At 46.1% G+C, this 18551-nt stretch overlaps 4 protein-coding genes across 5 annotated transcripts; 1 reads left to right on the forward strand and 3 right to left on the reverse strand.

Moving 5' to 3' along the window:
• Positions 1–650: 650 nt before the first annotated feature.
• On the forward strand, positions 651–3770 carry BNACNNG38040D. Of its 2 annotated transcripts, none has more exons than XM_013821734.3 (7): positions 651–1026; positions 1363–1523; positions 1626–2051; positions 2173–2269; positions 2395–3122; positions 3290–3388; positions 3489–3770. In XM_013821734.3, exons 1-7 carry the CDS (start codon positions 720–722, stop codon positions 3567–3569), a joined length of 1899 nt encoding a protein of 632 aa, XP_013677188.1. In that variant the 5' UTR covers positions 651–719; the 3' UTR covers positions 3570–3770. The 2 variants fall into 2 exon arrangements, with proteins under 2 accessions (XP_013677188.1, XP_013677189.1); XM_013821735.3 differs by having other exon boundaries at positions 652–1026; positions 2176–2269.
• Positions 3771–4354: 584 nt separating this feature from the next.
• On the reverse strand, positions 4355–5613 carry LOC106381804 (probable xyloglucan endotransglucosylase/hydrolase protein 16). The gene is made up of 3 exons (XM_013821736.3): positions 5218–5613; positions 4939–5132; positions 4355–4851 (listed from the first exon to the last, which is right to left on the reverse strand). Exons 1-3 carry the CDS (start codon positions 5488–5490, stop codon positions 4443–4445), a joined length of 876 nt encoding a protein of 291 aa, XP_013677190.1. The 5' UTR covers positions 5491–5613; the 3' UTR covers positions 4355–4442.
• Positions 5614–12813: 7200 nt separating this feature from the next.
• LOC125590460 lies at positions 12814–14589 on the reverse strand. Its single transcript, XM_048764034.1, has one exon. It carries the CDS (start codon positions 14587–14589, stop codon positions 12814–12816), a length of 1776 nt encoding a protein of 591 aa, XP_048619991.1.
• A 2640-nt stretch (positions 14590–17229) lies between these two features.
• Positions 17230–18057, reverse strand: LOC125590461. The gene has a single exon (XM_048764035.1). It carries the CDS (start codon positions 18055–18057, stop codon positions 17230–17232), a length of 828 nt encoding a protein of 275 aa, XP_048619992.1.
• Positions 18058–18551: the final 494 nt, after the last annotated feature.

Here is an 18551-nt window from a genome sequence, read left to right on the forward strand (position 1 = left end):
CCTCAAATATTCTTATCTCTCTCTATTAGATTCCCTCACATATCTCTCTTAGTTCTTCACCAAAATCTCTCAAATAATTCTCATAAATTCTCAATTAACTCTCGTAAATTTTCATATAAGAGATTATCTAACATTAGAACCACGGCTACGATCGACTCAACTAAACCGGAAACTAAATTCAGGTATGTGAGCCATGGTGCCAATTCGACCTAATATGTATAAGGCATTGCCAAATTCGCCACAACCTCAACCAGAATTTAGGGATTTAGCTCGAACACGTGGGCTGTGATACAGTTTAGCACATGAGACAACAAAATCAATCGAAGAACTAAATGTCAACGACATAGAACCGGTTCAAATGGTTTTTCAAATTGAACCGGTTGAAATAAAACTGAGAAAATGGATTCAGTTCAGAATTGAACCCGTCCCACACATAAATTTCAGTGATTATCATAGTAGGAATACTGTGTTCAAAAAAAAAAAAAATCATAGTAGGAATACATTACTATAGTAGGCTTGATGGGCCTAAGATTCTCTAGGCCTTTTACACTCTTTCCCGCACAAAAGTAACTCTCTTCCCGCCAACTAGTTTCCCGCCAACTAGTTTCCCGCCAAAAATCCACACACAACAGATAAACCCACTTGCTTTCTTCCCTGCGTAATAAAAAAAAAACAAAATAAATCTCTCTCTCACTCACTCTCTTCTTGAGTCGACGAAGATGACGGAATCTCTTCAGATCTCTCGGAAGAGGATGCGATTCTCGTCTTCTTCAGCTAGTGAGACCCTACTCGCAAGCAAATCACAGTATCACAGACACCGCTCTGGCCGCATCGAACCGACCGGAGACGGACTGCGTTTCAGTCAGTCGCCATCAGTCACCGGGAAAATTACCCCGAAAGTTCTTCGCACGTATCCTCGAGTCACCATCAAGGATCTGCGTCTCAGACGCGTGTTTACCCCGAGCTCGATCTGGGAATTCAAAACCAAGGAACAACAATCTGAAAATCATCTTTGTGATTCCAACGGTGAGTTTCTTAGATCTTTCATCGCTGTATCCAGTTTACATTAATCAAACCAAGTCTAATTACATGGTTTAATGAAACCGGATCATTTTATTGGGTAAGGCAAAAACAGAATAAGTTAGCAATTTCTGTATGACCTGTGGATTATGTGATTATGATAACATCACGGTTAGATTAATTCGAGCAAAAACATTTAATCTCTGACCCGGTCACATTAATCAAATCAAGTCTAGTTGCATTGTTTAGTTAAACCGGTTATATTGTGTCTCAATAAAATAAGAAGTTAAACCGGTTATGTTATTCTCATATGGATCGATGATGGTTTTGGTGGTGAAACAGTTGGTGAAGAAGGAACCAAAGTCGATGCTGGTGGATTAGGAAATGAACATGTAAAATATTTCCTTAAAACGACGCCGCTTGATTCCGACAGTGGACCCATCTGTGAAGAGAGCAATGGATCAGTAGTGAAGAGAAGTGGTACTACTGTCTGTCACAAACCGGTATGCATTTCTTGTGGATTTGTTAATTGTAAGGTTTCTCCTCTTTTTGTGTTGATGGTTCACTGAGTAGCTTCTTGTTGGTGTGTTTTGTTCTTTCCACAGGTACTTCATCCATGTTCTCGAGCTAGGTTATTCAAGAACCCTGGATCCTTCAGCTACAAGAGACTGCTTCCGTACTTGATGCAAGCTGCAGATGGAACTCCATCCGGCCAGTGTTCTAAACCGGAGCAGAATCCTCCTAATGTTAACGGAGAGAATGTGGAAGTTGCTGAAGTTCAGAAGGAGGAAGCAAGTGAACCGATAAAAGCCGAATGTCAACTTCCTGAACCCACCAAAGATGTTGCCCAATCAGTGGAAGGACTCGTTAGTAAATATTTTGGAAGTGGAAACACAAGCCCTTTGAAGAAGGTTGAGCCCACCAAAGCTGTTGAGCAATCAGCGGATGGAGTTATCAATAAACATTCAGCTGTAGGTGGAAACACCAGCCCTTCGAAGAAGGTTATTGCGTCCAGCCCCAACAAAAAATTTGTAAGATTCTATCCACAGAACAACTTTCTTCTATTAGCTTCATTTCAAGGGGTTGTTTCATGTTTGGGTTATAAACTTTTTGTTCCATTTGTCTAACACTGAGAATCGCTTGGATACGAAGCAGGCATGCTCTAGGCGCAAGTTGTTCAAAACACCAGGTTCCGTTAACTACAGAAGAATGCTTCCGTATCTCAAAGATATTCAAGAAGATAATCCTTGTAAGCCTATCTCTAGTCCAATATAAACAAACTCTTAGATTCTTATAGCCAAAGTTGGTAATAGTGCTGCATCAATACAGATTACTTAGATACTGATGGTACATTGCCTTTGCTGATTTTTCTAGGCGTGCTTGAGACAGTTAATCATCCAGATCATAATAAGGACACAGGGGGGAATACTCCATCACCGATGTTAGTGTCTGTGAACGAAGGGGCAGAGGATATGGTGATGGAAAATGTTACTAGAGAATTAGATACTGACAAAGACAAAGACAAAGAGCTAGTCCCGTGTGAAGCTGTTTCTGAGTCCCCAGAACGTTCTGATACTGACAAGGAACAAGAAACTCAAGTTAAGCATGTCATCCCAGACACTGAGAAGAACTTGGGAACTCCTCAGAATGCTTTGGGCTCTGAGGTCCAGTTCTCATCTCCTATTGCTGGCTCAGGAGATTCAAGTGAGGTTGCTTTATCTGCATTGAACAACCCATTTGTTCAAAACTTGGCGGGTGAAGAAATTATGAAGGCAGACGCTAAAAACAGAGAAGAGCAAGTAGAGGCAAATGGTTCGGATCTAACAGCTGAGCCGCTTGATCCTTCTGCTGTATCCGGAACCCCCACATCCATCTCTCCCTCGAAAGGGATTCTGAAAAGGAATGTAAGAGGATGTAGAGGGATATGCTCTTGTTTGAACTGCTCCTCCTTCCGTCTAAACGCAGAAAGAGCATTCGAGTTCTCAAGGAATCAACTCCAAGATAAAGTTATGGTTTTGGATCTTCTTGGAGAAATATCTCTTCTCAAGGAGTCCTTGGAGAAACAGAGTTCAGCAGATCACAATGAATCCTACAAAATTCAAGTGAGTTCATAACAAACTTCATAACCGTTCTCTTAGTGGTTTAGTCACAGTAATCGATCTCTTTATTGGTTTCGTATCTTCACTTAAGTAAACAGTGCTTATTACTCCGTTAAATGGTCTTATACTATGCTTTGCTTTGCTGAATCTGAAAATTGTTATTTTAACAGGCTGGAGAAGCTGCAAAGAGAGCTAATGAGGCTGCAGATCTTGCAAAAAGCCGCCTCTATCAAATGAACGACGACCTTCAAGTTCACTGCAGAATCCCCGTGAGTTAAAAAAAAAATCATTCTGCTTTATGTGAAAGACAACGTCTAGTTGAAACTATTTTGAAACACATGATTCTCACTCTCCATGTTTTGTCTCCAGAACGAACAACGAGCAAAAGTGAAATTCGCTCACTACGTCCACGAGAAGACCATCCTACAAGCATCCCAACTTGACCCCTAAACCACTATTAAGCAACTAGCACCCTTTTCAACTGTCTTCAGGATTATCCAGTTTCATGTTCTTCTTTTTTTTAAAGTGAAAGGTATTACCTGTCACTTTCATTTGTCACTCTTCAGCAAAAAGAGAGAAACTATAGATCATAGATCAAGTTGTCGTTATGCATATAGTCCTTGTGATCATATTTATTACCCTGTTTTAATTTTTTTTTTTACCTTTTCAAAAATAACCTCTTCTTCAATGGTACATACACAGCCTACAAAAGCAAATTTCGTGTGATCTCGTACCAAGTTGCAGATAACAACAACATTGGGCGTTGCTTAATCAGTTAACCCACATGTTTGCTTGTGAGCTTTTATACCTTTTGCCTTTTGATTTGGATTGTTATTGACGGAATTCATATTTGTATATAGGCTTGGATCATTGGTTCGGTTATTTTGGGTTTTTAGTATTTTGGATATTAAATATATAAAAATTAGTCAGATATACATTTAGATTGGTTTGGCTCGTTTTTTTTTTTTGGTTTTCGGTTCAGTTAAGATAATATAGCTAGGAACTAACTAATACCTCACAAAAACTATATTCAATTAGGTTCTGGTTGGGTCTTTCTGATTTTGGTTTGGTTTGTTTTTTTTCGGTTAAAAACAAGACTTAAGTGTATTGTTTGTTTTGGCGTCAACCAAGAATCTGAATTTTATTTTAATTTATTTAGGACAATGTCCTGAGTCCCGTGACACATTTATTGACTCGTAAGAATGAATACGCATTGAAACAATAACCAAATCCAATGAAGAAAAATCAATTTATTAAAAAAAAAAGAGCCAACAACAAAGAGAATTTGCACTAAACAACAAGAGAGATAGGCATCATTGTTTCTTAGACTCTAGACCTCCTACACTCTGGTGGGAACCCTTGAGGAAACCTTTTAAGATCAGAGCAATAATCATAGATCATGAAATACTTTTGAACCCATCTCAATCTTCTTCTTCCATAAGCATTAAGCTCATTAGGCACCTGAGATTCACCATCAGCGAATGTGCTCCTGAACTTAGGATCACAGAAAGATGACCCTGAAGAAACGGTACAAGCAGCAGCGTTGAAGCCTCTGTAGTAAGCTATGAAAGGAGCTTTAGACCAATCAGTCTTAACCAAACCACCTCTCGTGGCCCAGTCATCAGCATTCCATAGGCTCGAGTAGATCCTCATTGGTTGCTTCTTGGGAAACGGAACACCAAGTTGCTCTGCGTTGTTAAATACTCTGATTGGGACATTATCCACCATAAATCTGTAACAGAACATAAACATACGTTAGAGACAAGAAAGAGAGATTAAAATAAATGTTGAGTTTTTAAATGTGTTAGGTTTAAGTTACATGATGTGTTGAGGTCTCCAGACAAGGGAGTAAGTGTGGAAGTTCTTGGTTGGGTCGAACCAGAGGTAAAACTGTTGCTCTCTGTTTCCTTTGCCTTGTGCAAAGACGTTAGTGTGAAGAACATAAGGCTTCCCTGTCTCGTTACCAAGAAACTCGAAGTCTATCTCGTCGTGTGTTGGTCCTTCCGAGGATAACTGCAACATTTTTCATTATTATTTTTAATTAAAAATCATAAAAAAATGTGTCTCTGATTTTTTTAAGAGCGTTAATAAAGCTTACGTAATAAGCAGTGACGGTTCCGGCGGAGTTTCCGGCGACGAGCTTGAGCTGCATGTCGATTCTTCCGAATAAGTACTCTTTCTTGGATTTGAAACCCGACCCGGAAACCCGGTCTAGTGACAGTGAGAGCATTTTCCCTCCGCCGAAGATTTTGCCTCTGTGTTCACCCCATGTCAAGTCGAACTCTTCGTTGAAGCTACCGGAGTAAGCAGTTCCGACCGTTGTTAGAACAAGAACGGTCACCAACACGGTGAGGTTCAAGAACTGGCCCATTTTGGGGGGGGGGGGGGGGGGGGGCTAGATGATAGAATTGAAAGTTGAGGGCTTTATTTTTAAAATTGTAGAAGAAAAGAGTTTTCGTATGTTTTGTTTGTTCTGAGGGATATTGTGATGTGTGAGATGGGTTTTCAAAGGGGATAGGGTATTTATAGGAGCAGGTGAAGCAGTCTTAGGAAGCCAACTATACAGTTGTTTTTCCAGTTTTATTTTTTTTTGTTTAATTTCTTCTGTTATTCAATAAAAAGATGGAGATTTACAAATTCAATTTATAATTGTAAACTACAACATACAAAAAAGAAGAAGAATAAAACAGGAATTGTCTTTCGGAGTTTGATGAATACTTTGCCTTAAATAATCTCATCATAGAAGAAGGTAAAGTGTGCTGAAACTCCATCTAAAACACAGTCATTAAAGATGTATTGATTTGAGATATAGATCTCAAAACAAAGCACAATTCTCAGATGAAAAAGTAACTTTATCTGAGACTAAATAAAATAAGAGAATTGATAAAGAAACAATTATTGGACAATGTCATTTTATATTTAACGATTATGGGACACACATTGCTATTAAGAGAAGTAAGAGGCATGGTATAGTTGTGGGTTTTAATCAAATCTGTTGTGGATAAACAGATAACTAATTGCGTTTTACTTTCTTTCTTTTTCCCTACATTTATTATTTACATAAAAACATTTTATCTATATGACTTTAATACGATTCAAATTTCGAAAAGGAGATTGAAGATGGATAAAAATGAAAGCTGTCGAAAAGAAAGAAACAAAAGAAAAGAGAGAGAGAGAAGAGTGCGGGACAGAGGAGAGTGATCTATCAGTGAATAGCTGTTGCCAGCTCTGTTTCTTCTCCCATCAAACCTGGAGCCTCCCCTTTTTAATTGTTTTTTCTTCTGATTTGATTAAAGTTCAAATGTCTGTAGAATTTTTAAAAAAAACTTTTATTTTTATTAATCAACAACAAAGAAGAATATGCTTTATGGTTTTGTATGGTGTAAGTTAAACAAACAAGGTCGAAGAAGATTAAGTGTGACTTCAAACTTCCAAATATGAATGATTGATTTGTTAGTTTTCAAGTCCAATGCAATATATGAATGCACTTGTAACCTCTCACAGCTGCTTCACGTCACGTGTCTCTCACCATTAGTTCTCACCTCTTTTATATGCTTGCTGAGATTCGAATTCTAAACGCATCTCTTCTAAGGTCGTGACTATAATACGTAGACTAGGAAGTTTTTGAATCGATATTGCCTTTGCGTTCAGAGTCAGCCGTATTGGAATACGAAAAATTTCCTTTGTATATGGTATGTACGCAGATAGAGCCCTCATTAAAATATGTTTTGGAGAGAGACTTGTATAACAAGTTATTACTCTCTTTAGCTTTCTATATAAGCTTACGTGTTGACGCAAAAAGTAGTATGTCGATGATTAAAGCAGTTTTTAGGATGTTAACTGTTTGATCGGGAAAGGGTACGCAACGAGAGAACGTTCAATTTTAAGGTGGGTTTAAGCAAAGACGTCTTATTATAGATCGGAAGAGCGTTTCGTCGGTTACAATGAAGGAAAGGAAATACGTGAACGGAAAGATGCCGGAGCCTCGAAGGCTTTTCCGGAGAGATACAACAAGGCGAGATAACAAAGGTAAAACCCTAATCTAGCCGCCCAGTGAGTATCAGTAATTTCGGATCCCTTTCTCGTTGCGTTCTCTTCCCTTTATATAGTTGACCTCGTACTCTCCCGTGACCTAGTTTGCGTCGTCTTCGTGGGCTTTTAACTCGTTGGGCCGAGAAGCCCATATTGTCTCGAGTGGCCGTTAAGTCGAAGACGCTTAGACGCGCGTTTCGAGCCGTCGAGCCGAGACACCGTTTCGTTCTGAGTGGGCTGGGCCGTCTGTTTTTCGGGCCTTGAGGGATGTCGAATCCACCCTCTAAAGTAAGTCCCCCCAGTTCATCGAGATGAATGTCAATTTTGATCGGGAAACGGTACGGAACGAGAGAACGTTCAATTTTAAGGTGGGTTTAAGCAAAGACGTCTTATTATAGATCGGAAGAGCGTTTCATCGGTTACAAGGAAAGGAAATACGTGAACGGAAAGATGCCGGAGCCTCGAAGGCTTTACCGGAGAGATACAACAAGGCGAGATAACAAAAGTAAAACCCTAATCTAGCCGCCCAGTGAGTATCAGTAATTTCGGATCCCTTTCTCGTTGCGTTCCCTTCCCTTTATATAGTTGACCTCGTACTCTCCCGTGACCTAGTTTGCGTCGTCTTCATGGGCTTTTAACTCGTTGGGCCGAGAAGCCCATATTGTCTCGAGTGGCCGTTAAGTCGAGGACGCTTAGACGCGCGTTTCGAGCCGTCGAGCCGAGACACCGTTTCGTTCTGAGTGGGCTGGGCCGTCTGTTATTCGGGCCTTGACGGATGTCGAATCCACCCTCTACAGTAAGTCCCCCCAGTTCATCGAGATGAACGTCCCGTTGATCTTGATGAATTTAGAAGGTTAATGGCTTGGAAGGACAGACGGGTCGCCTCAAAGATAAATTTCCGGATTGGGCATCACGAGGCATCGTTAAGTATTTCGCTCTGTCGCGCGGTTTGATCAAGTCTAACCAAACCGGCTTTGGTTTGGTTAGATCCGATTCTGCCCCAGACGCTGGTTCGACTAGGAGTTGAGCCAGTTATTTCGGGAAACCGAATCGACGTTTCGGTTTCCTAGGCGGCTAAAATACTGTTCCCAGGCCCACGTAGGTATCATGATGACGCCTCGGGGAAGTACCTCATCTCTCCCTTATAAATACTTGATCGTTTCTCTCCTCCTCTATTCTTCTCCGCGTTATCCAGGTATTCTCTCTCTCCTTCCCTCCACTTCTCTCTCTAGGTTGTTGTTGTAATATAGATAGTGATATGTCATCTGGGGGGAGGTTATCTCGCGAACAGAAAGGGAAAGAGGTCGCGACCGTATCTCGTCCTTTGAGAGACGCGGGCGAGGTTCCGCTCGAGGAGTTCGAACGGGTTCATCATGACGCAATGATGGACACCGGGAGCCTGGATCTGTCTCAAAGGATCCTGGTTTCCGAGTCTGCGCATTCATTCTGTCAAGAAGTAAGGGGAAACCAAGCCGAGCCGCAGGCTTGCGATAGAGACAGTTCTGGCGGTGCGAGAGACGGGGTCCTTCCTGCTTACTATATGCCGACGTGCTACTATCCTGGGGAGATCTTCGAAGAGCTGCCGGCGATAGCTCCCGAGTGTCTGCGCTCTCCGGATGTGAGCAGTCAGGCTTGGGAGAACGTTATGAAGACGCAATCAACTCCCAACAGCGTGAAGAGGCTCCTGAGGGAGCGCCGCGGATTTGGGGTGACTTTCTTGATTCCTTCGGCGAGCCAAAGGCCTTGGTCGCTGCCGGTTGGGTATCAATGCGTCTACGAGTCCTATTTTCGTGACGATACGAAGCTTTGGTTCCCAATTCCCCGACTAGTTACGGCATACACGAGGCACCGAGATGCAGCGATAAGTCAATTTTTGAATGGTTCGTGGCGTATTGCAGTTGCTTTGATGGTTATGGCTGCTGAGATCGATACCTCGCTGAGCGTTCGTACCTTTGAAGAATTGACGTCCGTCAGTTCGTTGGAGGATGGCCTTCTATCGATAAAAATGCGGCCAAGCTACAACGTGATAGGGGGCATCCTAATAAGACGCTCGATTGGCAGAGGTCCTATTTCTATGTTAAATGCGACGATTCTGCCTTCGAAGACCCTCCAGACGACGACTACCGTGTCTTGTGGAACACTTTGCTTGGTAGAACACTTTCGTTAACTCGTTTTATTTCTTCGCGTACTAACTACCTTCTATTTTCGCTGTCTTTTTTCTTTGTAGCCGACCATCCGACTTCTCGTGAATACCCGGAAGAGTTTCTTGCGAACGCTCGTGCTATCGCGAGACTCGCTCAAGAGCACTGGGGAAATATTTCTTGGGAGAGGGTTCGCCGTTCGATCGACCGTATTTCCAGGAGTAAGTCCATTTTTTTTTATATGTCACGATGTGGGCTTCTACTCTCTCCTTGATGAATTATTTTTTTTAACATATCCTTTGCTGGGGATTGGGATTCGAGTTACCTTCCGTCGGTTAACAAGACCAAGAGACGTATTTCGCTGTTCACCGGTGAAGAGCAGAAGAAGATCAACGCAGCAAGAAAAATGAGGGGCCTTCCGGACCTGAGCGCTATGATGGCGGGAGAGCTTGGCTTGTCGCGTGCCGAGCCGTTGGTGCCTCCCAGCGAGTTGGTCGCTGACGACGTGAACCTCGCGAGTTCTGACCATCGCGAGTCCTCGCTTGTTGTTGCCGCTGCTCCTAAGAAGAAAAAGAGCAAGAAGAGAGCCCATGACGAGCCGCCTGTCAATGATGATCAAGCAACTCTTCCAGAGGGAGGCGATCGTTCGGAGGGTGCAGAGCCGCCGACGAAGAAGAGAAAGAAGAAGAAGCGACTATCTTTGGAGGATAGCGTCACGGGTCGAGACAGCGGAATCGCTTCCCCCCTGCTCCATCTGATCCGACTGACGGGCCCTCTCTCAACTTGGCCTTAGCGGATGAACCTCGAAGCGTCTCACCCGAGGTTCCGCTTCAGAAGAAAAGGTCGAAGCAAACCGGTGAGAAAGGGACGACCAAACGCCAAGTTTCCCCCGTTGCTATTTCATCGAACCCTGGGACGTCGGTCCCTGGTCCATCGACTGGTGGTATTCCGGTTGTAAGGAAGACTTTGAGAGTCGAGTTTCTTGACCGTGTTTCGTTTGAGTATGACGGGCCAACTCCTCTTGTCTACGCTCCTCACAAATGCGCGGAATTGGTTAGCCAGATCAAGTGCGGCCTAAAGCCCTTTCCGCCGGTCGCTGACATGATCTTCAAGGATGAGTATGTTGACGCCGCTCGCACCAAGTTGTTGGTAAGATTTTGCTTCGGTTCTTTCATTCCTTCTACTACGTACTCGTTTCCTTTGTTAAATTCTTTGGTTTTCGTGTCTTGCAGTGTGACGGGGTTTCGAACTTCGTCATCGAGAAATATGACTCTGCGCAGAAGGAAGCGCTTGCTGAGTCAGAGAAGCTGAAGAAAACGGTGGTGAGTAAGAGCAGACTCCTCCGTCGAAGGAAGGCGGAGTGGCAGGAGGAGTTCGAGAGGATGGCTGAGAAGAGGGATCGCGCAGTCGCTCGGAGGAAAGCTCAGAAGAAGAGAGCCGACACAGCTGAAGAGGAGCTTTCTGTTGCTCGTTCTACCATCGAGGCTCTGGAGCTGCGGAAGGCCAATCTTATGGAGGAGATAGGAGCCAAGGCCGCGGTGCACAAGAAAGAACTGGACCGCCTTAGGGATTCGCGGATTTACGAGGTCACGAAGGAGAGGGTGACGGCCGAGACCGAGATGATTGCAAAGTCCAACAAGCATTTTGGGAATCTGCGCGAGTGGTGGACCCGTTGTGGACCTTTTGACACGGTGCGGTTACCCCAAAGTCAAGCGTTCAGGACTAAGAGCTGCCTCGAGGCTTTAAAGGCCGGCGGCCGCGACATCCCTCAAGAGACTATCGACATGTTCGCGGCTAGAGAAAAACAGTTCGAGGAGGAAGCTCTGAAGCTTGATCCCGGCGAGATCCCGGAGGCTGACTTGGTCCTTTCTCCACTTCGCCTCGAATCTCAGTTCGTCGATATGCGAGCTTTCGTGGGTCTCGACCCGCATGGGTCTAACGTACGCTTGATCGATCCAAGGAATGCCGGGGTTCTCCAAAGTCCCGCTGATCGTCCTGGAACCTCTGCTGCTCCCTCTCATTCCGTGGGAGATGACTCGTCGAAGACTGACGCGACCGCTACTGACTCGCGAGCCGTTGATGGGGGAGCGAAATCTGCTGGGAACCTGAATCGGAGCAACGTTCTTGAGATTTCTGATTCTTCCGTCTCTGATTCGGAAGATGGTCAGGGTCGTGAACCGGACAAAGCTGATGCCAGCGAGGAGCTCGACGGGGCGCGGAGCGGGGAGATAATCGGAGATCAAGCAAACCCCTCCGAGAGTCCGCTTGAGGTTCGCGGAGAAGAGGCGATGGCTCGCGTTGAAAGCGTTGATGCGGGTCAACCGGTGCGTTCCAACCTTCCCGAACCATCTCTCGACCGCGATGCCGCAGCGCAGGAACAGGCTAGGGACCCTGAAGAATGACTCCGTCGTTGTTTTCTTTTCTCTTTTTTTTTTTTTTACTTTGGATGAACCTTCCCCCCTTTATGTATTATGACTTAACCCATTGCGGTCTCTCGTTTGTTAAGACTCCGCCTGTTTCTTCTTGTTTGCGAATTCCGTTTTACTTATATTGCTTCCTGGTCGTTCGATAACTCCGGGAGTCACGGTCCGAGAAGGTGTAGGAAACTCGGCAGATATCTTGACTGCAAGCGATCATAGAATTTGTGATTCATGCCGTATCGTGACAGCGATATAGCCGTTTCTCGACGTTGGCTCGTACGGACTTGTGAATTCGACAACTCGTTGATCAGGTGTCGTTGGGTCGTTTATCAAGCTTCCTGGTTTGTTCGAGTGAAAATTGGATAACTTCAGACCGTGAAAGATAAATTTTCAAACGATAACGGTTCCTACCTCGACTTTTAGAACAATTTCTAAGTGTTCGGTCGGCCAAAAACCCTACTTAGTAAATTATGAAATGGATAGGAGTCATCATTTCGGACGTATCAGTGAATACTGTGATACGACCGGATTCCCGCGAGTATGTGTATGATAAGGACATACTCGTCTGTGGGGTGCGAGTGCCGGTACGTTTGTTTCGAAGTGCCGGGGCGAATCTTATGTAGGCATCGCATGAGTTGCGCAACTTCTCGTGGAAGTGTGTTTTTTTTATTATAGCTGGACCCGTTAAGGCTGCCTACGTACTTCCTTTGCGGAAGATCAAGCCATTCGTAGTTCTTTGTTTTTCCGAGTAAAAGTGGCTGGGAGCGCATTTACTCGGTTTTTTTTTTTTTTTTTTTAGAGTGAACGTGACCGTTGGTCGTTCACCTGTCTTTGCTGCTTTTAGTTGTGGAAGAGGCGAAGGTGCTTTGAGTTCCAGGCTCGTGGTACCGTTTCGCCGGTTGAGGTTTTGAGGTGGTAGACTCCAGGTTTCACTACCTCGATGATCTTGTATGGTCCTTCCCAGTTGGCTCCGAGTTTTACGGCTTTCCATTCCTTAGTGTTTTCGAACACCTTCCGGAGGACCAGATTTCCCAATTCGAGGGGGCGGGACTTAACCTTCTTGTTGTAATAGCTTTCGATTTGGTGCTGGTAGTTTTGGATTCAAAGCAATGCTTGGTCGCGTTTTTCTTCGATATCATCCAGTGCGTCGAGGAGCATACCTTGGTTAAGTTCGATGTTCTGCGGCATTTTGGAGCGTCGTAAACTCGTCACGTTTACCTCAGCCGGTGCCATCGCTTCGACCCCATAGGCCATCAAGAAGGGGGTGGCTTTCGTTGCTCCACGAGGTGTTGTTCTATGGGGCCAGAGGACCCCATCTAGTTCGTCGGCCCAGCAACCCTTCTTCAAGTCGAGCCATTTCTTGAGTCCGTCGATGATTATCTTGTTAGTGGACTCGGCTTGACCGTTGCTCTGCGGGTTTCTCGGTGTGGACATGTTGAGCCGAATTCTCCATCTGTCGCAGAACTCTTTGAAGTTGTGGGAGATAAATTGGGATCCATTGTCTGTGACTATCTCGTACGGGAGCCCGTGCCTGCAGATGATGTTTTTCCTGACGAACTTCTGCACCTCCTTGTCGGTAATGCTGGCGTAGGCTTCTGCTTCCACCCATTTGGTGAAGTAATCTGTCAAGACTAGGATGAATCTCTTCTGTCGAGAACTTGGCATTGGCCCGATTATATCCATTCCCCATCGCATGAAGGGGTATGGCGCCGTCAAGGTGTGGAGCAAATCTGTCGGGCTGTGTATGGTTGAAGCGTGTCGCTGGCACCTATCGTATTTCTTGACATCGGGTTCGCAATCTGCGTTCATTGTTGGCCAATAGAAGCCGAGGCTTTTCACTTTTAGTGCGAGAGCTCGTCCTCCTGAATGATTGCCTGCTGCTCCTTCATGTGTTTCGGCCATGACCAGCCTTGTTTCGTCTCCAGAGATACACCTAAGGAGTACTTTGGTTGCAGTCCATCGATGGAGTGTTCCATCCATGACGACGTAATGCGCACTGCGTCTTTTGAGCCGCCTTGCTTCCCATTTCTCTGTAGGTAGTATTCCGTCGGATAGGTAAGCGATGAATTTCGTTCGCCAATCTTCGAGTTGCCCTTCCGTTGCGCGAGGTTCCCCTTCGTCGATTTCCATGGCATCGGTGACAGATGCTGCAATGGCAAGTTGTTCCGTCGGTGGGCTGATGCTTGGATTTTCAATCCTACGTATTGAGATTGTCCTTTTCACCTGGTCGTGTAGCTTACTCCCAAGGGCTGCGAGTGCGTCCGCACATACGTTCTCTCCGCGAGGGACTTTCGTTAGCTCGAAGAATTCAAAATCTTGTGTGAGATCTTTGACGAGGTTCAAGTAAGCATCCATTCTGTCGTTCCTGACGTCGTAGTCTCCGAGGAATTGACTTATCACGAGTTGGGAATCACAGTATGCGTTGATCCGTTTAGCTTTTACTGCTTTGGCGAGACGAAGGCCTGCGATGAGAGACTCGTATTCGGCTTCGTTGTTGGATACCGGAAAATCAAAACTGAATGACTGTCGGATTAGTTCGCCTGTCGGTGACTGGAGTTGTACGCCTGCCCCTGAACCTTTGTTCGTAGATGAACCATCTACGTGCAGTATCCAGTTCAGACTTGGCAGCACAAGATCTTGTTCTAACTCCGGCGTTAGCTCGATCAGGAAATCAGCAAGGACTTGCGACTTAGCTGCTGTGCGGTTTTTGTACACGATGTCGTGCTCGCTAAGCTCGACTGCCCACTTTGTTAGCCGTCCTGATTGGTTAGTATTTTGCATTACCGTCTTGAGGGGCTGGTTGGAGAGCACCTCGATAGTGTGTGATTGGAAATAAGGTCTGAGTTTTCTTGCCGAAGTGATGATAGCGAGGGCCATCTTTTCCAAGGTTGGGTATCTCGTTTCCGGTTCCGTCATCTGCTTGCTGGTGTAGAAAATAGGTTTTTATTCGCCACGGTCTTCTCGTATCAGGACGCTGCTAACGGCCGAGGAGGTGACGGCGATGTGTAAGGATAGAGTGTCCCCGACTTCGGGCTTCGACAGAACCGGAGGTGTCGTTAGGTAATGCTTGAGCTGATTGAAAGCTTCCTCGCATTTTTCGTCCCAGACGAATCTCTTATTTCCTCGCAGGAGTTCATAGAACAGGATTCACTTGTCTGTGGATCTTGAGATGAATCTGTTTAGTGCCACGATCCTTCCGGTTAAACGCTGAACCTCGCGGGTTTTCTTCGGGCTAGGGAGACCGAGGATTGCCGTTATTTATTTTGGGTTTGCCTCGATGCCTCGCTGGGTGACGATGTAACCTAGGAACTCTCCAGACGTGACGCCGAAGGTGCATTTCGCCGGGTTGAGCTTCATCCCGTACTCGTTCAACGTTTTGAAGGAGTCTTGTAGATGGTTGAGATGGTCCTTGGCGCGAAGTGACTTGACCAGCATATCATCAATGTAAACTTCCATAGTGTTGCCGAGTTTGTCGGCAAACATTCTATTGACCAGACGCTGGTAAGTCGCTCCTGTGTTCTTTAGGCCGAAAGGCATGACCTTGTAACAATACGTCCCTCTGTCTGTTATGAATGCCATTTTTTCGCGATCGTCCGCATGCATCATGATTTGATTGTATCCGGAAAAAGCGTCCATAAATGTTAGGAGCTCGTTGCCGGCAGTCGACTCCACCAGACGGTCGATATGCGGGAGAGGGTAACTGTCTTTTGGACATGCTTTGTTCAAATCCGTGAAGTCAACACAAATGCGCCATTTCCCGTTTTTCTTTTTAACAACGACGGGGTTTGCTAGCCATTCCGGGTACCGTACTTCGGCAATGAAGCCTCCGTCAAGCAACCTGTCAACTTCCTCATTCACTGCTTTGGACCGTTCGGGTCCGAGCTTTCGTCTCTTCTGTCGAATAGGCTTGAACGTCGGATCGACGTTTAACTCGTGAGATGTTACTGCGGGGTCTATACCCTTCATATCAGAAGTTACCCATGCAAAGGTCGAGACATTTTCTTTGAGGAAAGAAATGATTAACGACTGCAGGTCGTCGGAGAGATAGGCGCCAATGCGCACGACCTTTGATGAGTCGTCTCCATCGATGGGAACCTCGCGGATTTCTTCCTTCTGAGGGTAGATCTTATGTATTGGTTTGGTGACCGCGTTGACGAGAGAAGGTGATTGTTGCAGCTTGACCGCGGCGATAAGGAGCTCTCTCGCAGCTCGTTGGTCCCCGCGAATCGTCTGCGTCGTTCCATCTTTCCCAGGGAACTTAACGCATTGGTGATAGGTGGAGGGAATGGCTTTCATGGAGTGTAACCATGGCGTTCCGAGGATTGCGTTGTAGGGTGCCTTGGCCCGGATAAAAGAGAACTTAACGGTGTGAGTCACGTCACCTGCGTAAACCGGGAGACGAATTGTCCCAATCATCTGTTCCGAGGAACCATTGAACCCCGTGAGAGTACGTGAGGAGGGCTTCATGTCTTGCAGGTCGACTCCCATCTTGTCGAGCGTGTCCCGAAAGATGAGGTCGACTGAGCTGCCTGTGTCGACGAGAACCTTCGTGACCTGGCATTCGCCGATTCCGATATCGATTAAGAGTGGGTCGTTATGCGGCATACTGATGCCGTGAGTGTCGGCCGCCGAGAAAGAGATTTGATGGTCTGCTTCGACTTGCGAAGGCCACTTTTGGGCGGTTATGGCTTGTCGCCTGTAATCTTTAACTGCTCTTACCGAGTCCCCGCAAGGGGGTGAACTACCCATTATGACGTTGAGGTGCGGGGTGTTCGTGACCTTCATCAATTCCCGTTGCGCTTGTCGTTTTGCTTTGAGGCACGGTCGCAAATCACGTTGCTTGGGCTGACCAAGCTTGGCGTGCAAGTCTTCGGCTTTGGAATTGATCTGCTCACGTAAATCTGCGGGCTGAGGTTGAAGGTGTAGAGCAACTCCGGCGTGGATAGTCTTTCTTGCTTTAGACTCGTCGAGGGACGTCCTGAGGTCTGCCTCGTTCTTATGTACCATTTCGGCCTTCCGCTTCAGATATGTGCGTAAATCCTTGGACTCCGTTTTTCTGCCCAATTTTTCGCGCAAGTCCGTTGGTACCGGCGGAATTTCGTCATCCGAGGAATCGGCCTGTCGGAGGAGTATCACTTCCACCCGTCGCCGGTTCTTAGGTGGTTCTTCATCAGTTGATTCGCCTTCGAGGTTGAGATTTCTAATCTTCTTCTCTTTGTTTTTGCTCCAACTCTTGTTATTTTTCGGCTTCTGCGGAGATTCAATCTCGATTTTCCCGCTTTCGATGGATTTGAGGAAGTGTCCGTATAAGACTTTGCAATCCTTCGTATCATGTGACTTGACCTCATGATAGGAACACCACTTACTCGGCTCGACGGCGTTCGAGTTTGCAGGTTCAGGGGAGCTAGACCTTGGCTGGGTGGTGTCTCGATCCCAATGATTCCACCCCTTCTCTCGTGCGATTGCGGCGGAGCCCGATGGTTCGGCGTCGTCTATAGCATTCATGTAGCCCTTCCTCTAGGTAGGCTTGCCACTCGTGGAATGTTGGCGCGGTTCTTGACGAGCGTCGTTCGTCCGGGCGGGGGTTTGTTTCCCTGCAGCTTCTTTGGCCGCCTTGGCCCTAGTATCCTCCTCCATTCGAATGAAGTTATTGGATCGTGCGATGGCATCTGGTACTGACCTCGTCGGGTGTCGGTAAAGGTCGGCCCGAAATGGTGACTTTATGGGGAGGGTGTTCATTAACGACTCCACGGCTATATGATCTGGTACGTCTACTTTCGAGACAATTGATTTGAACTTCTCCATAAAATCTCTCAAGCTCTGTCCATTCGCGTGGTTGAGATTCCAGAGATCTGTGGCGGTGGCTTCTTGTCGGGTGAACATGATGTAGTTTTTGAGGAAAGCCGTCGAGAGGTCGTGAAAACTATCAACGGAGTTCTCCTGAAGACCCGTGAACCAGTTAAGAGCGATACCTTCTAGGGTTTCGACGAAGAGTTGACAAAAGCCTGCGTCTTTTTCCTCGTCAGAGATGTTCGCGCGTCGCATCGCGATATTGAAGGATGTGAGGTGAGCAGAAGGGTCGGATACACCGTCGAAGGTTGGAAGACGGAGCTTTTCCATCTTTCGGAGGCGGACCGTCGTTATCTTTTTGGTGAATGGTGTCCGGAGAGATTCTGCTAGGACTCGCTCGATCTGAGGGGCGGACGTAGTGACATGATGGATCTTGGAGCTTATATCCAACACTGATTGTTTCAGCGCGGCGAGTTCGTTTATCGTCTGCGTATCAAGGCTGACCGGGGTTTGGGCCGCGTCAAGGTCGGCGACATCTTGGTTTGCGGTCTGCATTGGTGCTGAACCAGTCGCTCTTTCTGTGTTAAACAGATGTCTTCGGTACTGTGCCGTCGAAGCTTCTACGTTCGCAGCGAGGGGGCTAAGATCTTTGCAAGCGCTGCGATTTGTTCGGTCGCCGCTTTCTGGGCTGCGTCTTGCTGCGCAAGGCGCGCCATGATAGTTTCTATTGAAGCGGGTTGAAGTGGTGTCGGAGTCACAGGGAAGGACGCCGGCGTTACTTCGGTGGCTTTACGATCTTCTCCAGAGGAAGAGCCGTCGTTACTCGTCGCCATCTTGTCGACGTTGCTTTGCGGCGCCAACTGTTTGATCGGGAAACGGTACGGAACGAGAGAACGTTCAATTTTAAGGTGGGTTTAAGCAAAGACGTCTTATTATAGATCGGAAGAGCGTTTCGTCGGTTACAAGGAAAGGAAATACGTGAACGGAAAGATGCCGGAGCCTCGAAGGCTTTACCGGAGAGATACAACAAGGCGAGATAACAAAGGTAA

Source organism: Brassica napus, chromosome C7, assembly GCF_020379485.1.
Source record: "Brassica napus cultivar Da-Ae chromosome C7, Da-Ae, whole genome shotgun sequence".
Taxonomy (NCBI): Eukaryota; Viridiplantae; Streptophyta; class Magnoliopsida; order Brassicales; family Brassicaceae; genus Brassica; species Brassica napus.

Bases quoted from the DNA above. Each gene is read 5' to 3' on its own strand.
- BNACNNG38040D (XM_013821734.3), top strand. From the start codon at position 720: ATGACGGAATCTCTTCAGATCTCTCGGAAGAGGATGCGATTCTCGTCT. The intron at 1,027-1,362 runs GTGAGTTTCTTA...GTGGTGAAACAG, and splicing joins TCATCTTTGTGATTCCAACG to TTGGTGAAGAAGGAACCAAA. The intron at 2,052-2,172 runs GTAAGATTCTAT...TTGGATACGAAG, and splicing joins CCAGCCCCAACAAAAAATTT to CAGGCATGCTCTAGGCGCAA.
- LOC106381804 (XM_013821736.3), bottom strand. From the start codon at position 5,490: ATGGGCCAGTTCTTGAACCTCACCGTGTTGGTGACCGTTCTTGTTCTA. The intron at 5,133-5,217 runs GTAAGCTTTATT...AAAATGTTGCAG, and splicing joins GAACCGTCACTGCTTATTAC to TTATCCTCGGAAGGACCAAC. The intron at 4,852-4,938 runs GTAACTTAAACC...GTTCTGTTACAG, and splicing joins TGGAGACCTCAACACATCAT to ATTTATGGTGGATAATGTCC.
- LOC125590460 (XM_048764034.1), bottom strand. From the start codon at position 14,589: ATGGCCCTCGCTATCATCACTTCGGCAAGAAAACTCAGACCTTATTTC.
- LOC125590461 (XM_048764035.1), bottom strand. From the start codon at position 18,057: ATGCAGACCGCAAACCAAGATGTCGCCGACCTTGACGCGGCCCAAACC.